At 45.8% G+C, this 8377-nt stretch overlaps 1 protein-coding gene across 1 annotated transcript; it reads right to left on the reverse strand.

The window, feature by feature from the left end:
* Window positions 1–4789: 4789 nt before the first annotated feature.
* On the reverse strand, window positions 4790–7839 carry LOC140718359 (C-type natriuretic peptide prohormone-like). The gene is made up of 3 exons (XM_073031968.1): window positions 7673–7839; window positions 6546–6865; window positions 4790–5178 (listed from the first exon to the last, which is right to left on the reverse strand). The coding sequence occupies exons 1-2, from the start codon at window positions 7760–7762 to the stop codon at window positions 6560–6562; spliced, it is 396 nt and encodes a 131-aa protein (XP_072888069.1). The 5' UTR covers window positions 7763–7839; the 3' UTR covers window positions 4790–5178; window positions 6546–6559.
* Window positions 7840–8377: the final 538 nt, after the last annotated feature.

Here is an 8377-nt window from a genome sequence, read left to right on the forward strand (position 1 = left end):
TTCCAGACCTCAACTTGACCTCCACCATTCCTGTTAACTGCCATTTCTTAATTACATTACGAACTGAGGAAATGGCTACCTGAAACTGCTTTGCTATCTTCTTATAGCCTTCTCCTGCTTTGTGGGCATCAGTTATTTTAATTTTCAGAGTGCTAGCAGCTGCTTAGAGGAGCCCATGGCTGCTTATTGTTGGGACAAGGTTTGAGGAGTCAAGGTATTTATAAATCTTTGAAATTTGCATCACCTGGCCTTTCCTAACGATGACTGTGAACAAGCCATAGTCCTAACAAGTTAATTAAGGTCTGAAACCTTGGTAAAAGCTATCTGAGACCTCAAATCTCTTGGGGTACCCAAACCTTTGCATGGTGCTCCTTTCCTTTTCTTCACTCTAAAATTGTACAAAACAAAATAATACACTAATCTTGCTTAAAATGTTGAAAAGAATGTTTCATCTTTAACTTTATGACTTTTGGAGATCAGTTCATCTTCTACTCAATTAACTATTCACAGTAACAGAAATTTTGACCAGGACTGCCCAAACTTTTGCATGCCCCTGTACGTTGAATAGGTTACTCCTGCACTCATTAATATATCACAGACTCGATTTTATCACTTCCTTATCTTGCTTCCATATTTTTATTTATTGCACCTATCATTGAAACTTGCAAACCTAATCTCTGTACTCAGTCAATTCTAGCCTCTTCATCAAGATCTTAATTTCATTATCTCTGCCAGCTCTAACTTCAGCTCCTAAGGACCTAAATTTTGAATTCTATTCAAAGTCGTTTTCACTTTCTACTCACTTAGAGTATTCCCTGAAATCTCTGCTCTTGACAAAGATTTTGGTCTCCTGTCCAATATCTCCTTTGGTGACTATTGAATTTTAATAGAAATCGCTCTTATGAAGTGTCTTTGGATACCAGGCCATTGGATAAGGGAAAGCATCTATTCCTATTTAATTGTGTTAATTCTAATTTATTAAGATTGAATAACTATAGAGCAGTCTTTGTCCCAGTCTTTGATTGCTATAAACATCACTGTTCCACCCCCCCCCCCAAAGTAGAAGATAAAAACTCCTGATAAAAGCTATCCTCTCGAACTGTGTCACGAGCTGGGAACCTGGTATAAATCCGTGCTATTCCCACTGTTGTAGTAGAAAGTTGATGCAGATTTCTATCCTGCACTGACACATAGGCAGCAATGAATCACTGCAGGCCTCAGTGGGGAGAGGCTGCTTGCGAACATTGACATTGAGTAGATTTGGACAAGTGTTACGGTTATGGGCTGATGAGATGTGGGGCTCAGAACTCTGCTCTACCAGCACAGTAAGTGTTGACCATTGCTGGGGCAAGGATTATTTACAGTACTGGCTCCCTCACCCTCCAGTCCCAGAGTTCATTTCATCGCCTCCTGTTGAATGAAATGAAGTCGCTGTTCTCCTCTTTCTTTGTTTGTCTCCATGGCCCAGTCGAGAGATTTCTCAGTGGTAGCAAGCTCAGTGGAGAAGTCTGAACAAAGGCAGGAATTCATTCTGAGCTTTCCAGGTCCTAGCTTCCCAGCATGTAATGTGTTCTTGGCTGCAATGGATTGCGAAGGAGAAGAAATCTAGAACCCTGACAAATTTTTAAATTATCACTAGCCACTGCTGAGGTACCAGATGACTGGAAGGTAGTGGTTCAAAAGGGCAGCAGGGATAAAGCATAGTTAGCTACGAGTCTAACATCAGTGGTATGAAAATTATTCAAGAGGATTTATCTACACTTGGAAAGTCAGGGGTTAACCAAGGATAGTCAGCATGGCTTTGTTTGGGGAGAAATTCTTTATGATCATTGGAGTAAATTTTATGAAGAGGTAACAAAATGTCTTGATGAGGGTGGTACAATTGTAGTCACATGGACTTCATGGGGCCTTTTAGACAATAGACAATACACAGTAGGTGCAGGAGTAGGCCATTCGGCCCTTCTAGCCAGCACCACCATTCACTGTGATCATGGCTGATCATACACAATCAGTACCCCGTTCCTGCCCTCTCCCCATATCCCTTGACCCCACTATCTATAAGAGCACTATCTAACTCTCTCTTGAATGCATCCAGAGACTTGGCCTCCACTGCCTTCTGGGGCAGAGCATTCCACATATCCACCACTCTCTGGGTGAAAAAGTTTTTCCGCATCTCTGTTCTAAATGGCCTATGCCTTATTCTTTTGGCCAGGTCTATCATAGGAGGCTGGTCCAGAAGGTTAGAGCCCATGGAATTCAAGGCAGGTTGGTGAATTGGATCTGAAATTGGCTTGGTGATAGAGGGCAATGGTGAGGGAGGATTGCTTTTATGATTTGAAGTCTGCTACTGGTGGTGTACCACATGAATTAGTATTGGTTTGTCATATATATCAAACACGGGAGCATCTGCAGATGCTGGGAATCCAAGGCAACACACACAAAATGCTGGAGGAATTCAGCAGGTCGGGCAGCATCTATGGGCAGGAATAAACAGTCGGCATTTCAGGCATCGGCCATTCATCAGGTCTGGGAAGAAAGATGAGAAGTCAGAGGAGGAAGGTAGGGGAGGGCAGGGCAGGAAGTAGTACAAGGTGGGAGGTGATAGGTGAAGCTGAGAAAGGAGGAGTGGGTGAAGTAAAGAGCTAGGAAGTTGTTTGGTGAAAGAGATAAAAGGCTGGAAGAGGGAAAATCTGATAGGAGAGGGCAGAAGACCCAGTATGCATCCATTTCAATTCTACGTCCCATTCCCATTCTAACACGCCAGTCCATGGCCTCCTCTACCATCGTGATGAGGCCACACTCAGGTTGGAGGAGAAACACCTCATATTCCATGAGCCTCCAACCTGATGGCATGAATATCGTTTTCTCGAACTTCCACTAATTGCCCCCCCGCCATTCCCCATTCCCGTCTCCCTCTCTCACCGTATTCCTCACCTACTTTCTAGTGCTCCACCTCCTTCCCCGTTCATCCACGGTCTTCTACCATCTCCTATCAGATTGCCCCTCCTCCAGTCATTTATTTGTTTCGCCAATCAACTTCCCAGCTCTTTGCTTCACCCCCACTCAGTTTCATCTATCACCTGCCACCCTGTACTTCTTCCTCCCTTCCCCACACCTTCTTACTCTGACTTCTCATCTTTTTTTCCCAGTCCTCATAAAGGGTCTGGCCCAAAACATCAACTATTCACCCTTGTTGTGTACATAATTGATTATTGTTTGTCATATTCATTAATAATTTGGATATTAATGTAGCAGGCATAATTAGTATGTTTACAGATGACATAAAATGAGTGGCATTGTTGATAGAGGACAAGTATAGTCTTAGGAATTGATCGCTTGTTAAAATTGGCTGAACAAAGGCAAAATAATTTTAGCCCTTTATAGCAACACACACAACGTTCTGGAGGAACTCAGCAGGCCAGGCAGCATCTATGGAGAAAACTACAGTCGACATTTCGGGCAGTCGACTGTACTTTTGTCCCTAGATGCTGCCTGGCCTGCTGAGTCCCTCCAGCATTTCGTGTGCGCTGCTCGGATTTCCGGCATCTGCAGATTTGCTCTTGTTAGTTCCTTGTCGTACTAGGGAGGATCTTGGGAGTTAGGAGGACCAGAAGGACCTTAGCTTACACTCAGTCCAAGGAGGTGGATAGGGAGATGAAGGTATACGCGTTGTTTGCCTTCATTAGCTGGGCCAAAAATGTCCGAGCAGAAGAAGAATGGCACAGCTCTGTAGAATATTCATGAGGCCATACCTGGAATGTTTGAAGTTCTGGTCACCACACTATAGCAGGACTTGATGTGACTGCACTAGAAAAGGCGCAGAAAGGATTCGCCAGGGTAGCCTGTTTCACCTATGACAAGCAACAGGATTCCTTTTCTTCGGAGCAGAGGAGAAAGAGGGGAACTGGGTTTATATATTAATTGGAAGCTCTTATTTTCCAGTAGATTATTTCCCGTTGATTCTTCAACTTTCGGCTGCTGAAGATATGGCGTAAGGTGGCCGAGCTGCGAGTCCCAGAGCTTATGAAGTTGGAGCCGGGTCCAGACCAGGCCGAACCATCGGTAACAACGAGGATCTGAGACCAGACTTCACAACTTACTGCACTTGCTGGGAAGCGACGGGCCGCGAAGCTAGAGCGGGTGTGGCCGCTCATCGCTCGGTGTGTTTAGCGGCTTGCGGAGGAGCTCCTCCCTCCTAGACTTCCGACCGAACGGGAGCTCCAGCCCTCGGTGCAGGGCTGCACCCCTACTCAGCCTCAGGGCTGGCCCGGAACCTCTATTCACCCCTCCTCCCACCCCCCATTGGCCGTCCTCCGCTCGCCCCACTTCCCTGGGCGCAGGTCCGGAGCCTTCTCCGGATCGAGCTCTCCACCCCGCCGCCCTCAGCTCCTCAGTTCCTCATCAGAACAACGTCCTGTCACCCCACGGGAGTCACGCTGCAGCAACCCACCTCTTCCTACTCCCGGGCCCGGTGTAGGACCGCGCCGCTGCTGCCGGGACAGTTGTGGTAACTAGCAGATGATCCGCGGGGCGATGGAGCCAGCAGCTTCTCCCTGCGAACCTTCAGCCACCGTGGTTCGGGGCTGGAGGAAGGGATGCATTGGCTTCTGTGTGGAGTCTAATTGTGATTTGGAGTTGTGAACTGAACAAGCAATATATTTAATGGCAATACTACATTTTTAAATAGAACAAGTGGCACAATTTGTATGAAAGTCTATAACAAAACAAAACGGGGTTGCTTTATCAGTTGAAACACCTGAAATGACAGATCTACAAACGATTCGCCAGCGAGTTTCCATTAAATTTTATTTTGCAGTGGTTCCGCACACCGTGTCAACATTTACTGAAGGTAAAACGACCAGCTCAATTAATGGCTTTGTTTAATCTGCACCAGAGCTCACAGCAAGTGACTAACCGTCAGTGTCATAGCAACAGAAAAACAAACACGTTACGAATAAATAATTTCATAATTAATATAAATAAAATTAAATATTGTTTAAATAGCAGCTGACATTGGTATGTACAATTGGGATTTAATCCGAACTTGTAAACTGTCTACAGGTCGGACGCTACTCGCCATCGGTCGGAGAGAGTGGAGCAAGAACTTGGAAAAGTGAGCGGTCTGCGGGAAGGTCGATGAGCAGGCGGTGCCGGCAGTGTTGCTCTTGGAGTCAGACCCTGCGAAGGGAGGGAGAAACAACTGTGAGTTGAGGGCCATTCACTTTGGTACAAAATTCACCATAGAAACTAAGCCCCTCAATCTAACCTCGATTAAACAACTTTATGTTAAAGGTGATGGATTTGAGGTAAGCACTGGGATGTCATTTCCTTCCTCTTAAAAAAAAAAACTCCATGAAATCCGTGTATTTATTCCTGTGAAAATAAGCTAATATCAAACCTCCAGGAAACTTGGACGAGCTCTTGTGTAGCAAAACAGTAAGCTCTTTAAAGTTGGTGTTTTTTTAAAATCTCCGCAAGTGCTGATGAGGAGAGCGAGGTGAAAGGGGAACTGGGTTACCATCATGGATAGCAGCGCGGGGGGCGGGGTGTTCTGTAGGAATAGAGAGACAGAACGCTCACGGCAGGCTTGTAAAGGGCTCGGATGGCTCGTGGTATAGTGTTGGGAACAAGATAGTGCAACTTTGAGGGAAGGTTGTTTAGACAAGGGTTCTAGCCATCTAATGTAGATGATTAAGACATTATATAATCGAGACTTAAATAATTACGAAGCGCGAAGGTATAAAGGGAACGAAACAATTAGGAGGAAATCCAGAACGACGAGATAGAACTTTAAAATTAGAATTTCTCAGTTTAGGTGAGATATCAAGGGCACGTGGTGGAGGTAGGGAACTCTCTTCAAAGTGTTGCGCTCGGAACTTACAAACTATAAAGATAACCCACTCTAATGACAGAAAGAAGGACTGCGTGACTGTCTGTTGTTGCCGTCTTCCAATGGGATAACGCGCCGCAGATTTGGGGGCAAGAGAAAGGCGAATTTAGTCAGTATTTGGGACGAAGAGTGAGGCATGGCTCCCCGGGTTAGGGTGACGGAGAGGATGTTGGGAAATTGGAGAACGATTGATTGGTCGTGGGTGAGAATGTGAGTAATGCGGAACTGATACTTGGTCAGAAACGAGTCCGGACGGACTGACTGGACGTGTCCAAGGTGCTGAACTGAAAGTCTGAGGTAAGTTTGTGTCGTCGATTTTTCTCGGAAGCGAAGGAAATAAATGCTGATTATTTACTGAAAAGCATTGTTCGCCCCCATTGAACACGCGGCGATTATCCTTTATCGAATTTGTTTGGTAGTGAAAGGGGAATATACCGTGGGAGAGCATTTTGCTGCGCAGCATATCTCCGTTTACTAGCCATCCGTGTAGGCTCTTACTCTCGCCTATGACAATTCGAGTTAATTATTTCAAATAATCCCTTCCTTTTGTAGCCTTAACTGATTAGTTACCTTCTAAGCGATCCTCCGAACAGTCTAGATTAGCCAGCTGAATGGGCAAATATCTGCAGAGAATTTCTCTCAGTGCTGGTCTTACCTTTAAACAAGTCGCTAACAGCCCAGGCCGCTCATGGCCCCGATTCTATCCAGTTTCACCCCGAAACAGCCCCGAGATGGTCCTTTTTTGCTTCTGCCTCTAAACCGGAGGGGGATGTTGTTGAGGTCTTTCAGGATTCGCGCGAGGATGGGCCGGCTGGCGATCTCTCGGGATTCCCGGTCCCAGGGGAGATCCGTCTCGGACTGTTCAGTGTTGAGATCAGGAAGGGAAGCGGCTGGCGACATTTCTGGCGCTTCATTGTTCAGGTCTTCCGAGGTGAAATACTGTCCATATTCATCTTCCAGTAGTCTGGTCAGAGCCTGGGTATAAGAGATAAAGGAACGATTTAGATGCCTGAATCAATTGACAAGTGTTGGAACTTAGATCCAAGTTGATCCCTACCGGGCGACGTGGCGGAAAGTTGGCAATAATGGAATTCACGGAATCGCCGATTAAGTCAACCAAGACTATACTGAAATGAAGATACCCCTTATAAAACCACACCCTCAAAGACTAGTTGGTCGGATCTTCAGAAGAGACGGCTCCGCTCACTGGGAGGGAAATATCTGAAAATTTAGCAGGTCAGGCAGCGTCTATAGAAAGGAATAACGAGTCGATGATTCGGGCCGAGACTCAAAACTCAGCCCGAAAGGTCAAGGATCTCAGCCCGAGATATCTACTCTTTAATTCTTCCCGTAGATGCAGCCTGACCTGCTGAGTTCCTCCAGAATTTTGCGTGCGTGCGTGTGTGTGTGTGTGTGTGTGTGTGTGTGTGTGTGTGAGTGTGTGTGTGTGTGTGTGTGTGTGTGTGTGTGTGTGTGTGTGTGTGTGTGTGTGTGTGTGTGTGTGTGTGTGTGTGTGTGTGTGTGTGTGTTGCTCTGGATTTCCAGCATCTACGGAACCTCTAGTATTTAGAATATCCGAAAATACACTTGCGCAATATCAGTAATGGAAATGTAGTTTTACCTGGTTGTTAGCAATGGCCAGCGGGGCCGAAGAACGCCACCGACCTCGCTCTTTCTGGGTCTCCTATTACAGAGAGGTCAAGGCTGTTGCAGCCATTGAGCTAATTCAACGGCCAGAAGTTGCCTTTTCGGTTGTTGCCTAGATACTCTCGGATCTCTTACCTGCAGGCTGTCATCAGATCTCGGTCTGCCTTGAACTTGGAGCAGGAGCAGGAGCACGAGCCCGCAGTAGAAATTCGTGTTTCCGCTCATCTTTGAGCTTCTGATTTGTTGGATCACGCCGAGTTAGTCTCTTCACTCGCTGCCTCTTTCCCTCTGCCTCTGTGCTCGGATTCGGCGCCTTTTATTGCCCTTCTGGCTGACGTCATCCCATCGTGAATTATCCGAGTTATTAATACAGCCATCTTCTTCCGTCACTTCACCGAGATAAAGTGAATAGAAAATACGGTAAAAATTCCATTTGTCACTAGTTGATATGATAAGTACGGCGAGTTAACGTGGCGATGTCAGACACAAAGACGTTGGAGGTGCGAGCTTTGTCATTTTAAACAGAATTTTAAATACATTTTGAATATCGTAGACGAATATCTTCGGGTTATCCTGGCGAATGCACTGCATTTTCCAATTCTGACCTGATCTTCGTTAGTTAAAACTTTGAGGCCAAGTTAATTACATGGGAGTCGAACTAATCCGAGGTAACCGAACCGTGTAGTAGCTGATTTCATAATACCGTGTACGTATGAAAAATTACAAGCAGTAGTTGAAGTGACTTATGGACCCAGTAAACTTCCGTTATATTGCAGCATTGTACTAGAAATCGTCCAATTTCGGCTGTCTTCGGCCACGGTGGTATGTTCAGGTATTAGT

The sequence above is a fragment of the Hemitrygon akajei genome, chromosome 29 (assembly GCF_048418815.1).
Source record: "Hemitrygon akajei chromosome 29, sHemAka1.3, whole genome shotgun sequence".
Lineage (NCBI taxonomy): Eukaryota > Metazoa > Chordata > Chondrichthyes > Myliobatiformes > Dasyatidae > Hemitrygon > Hemitrygon akajei.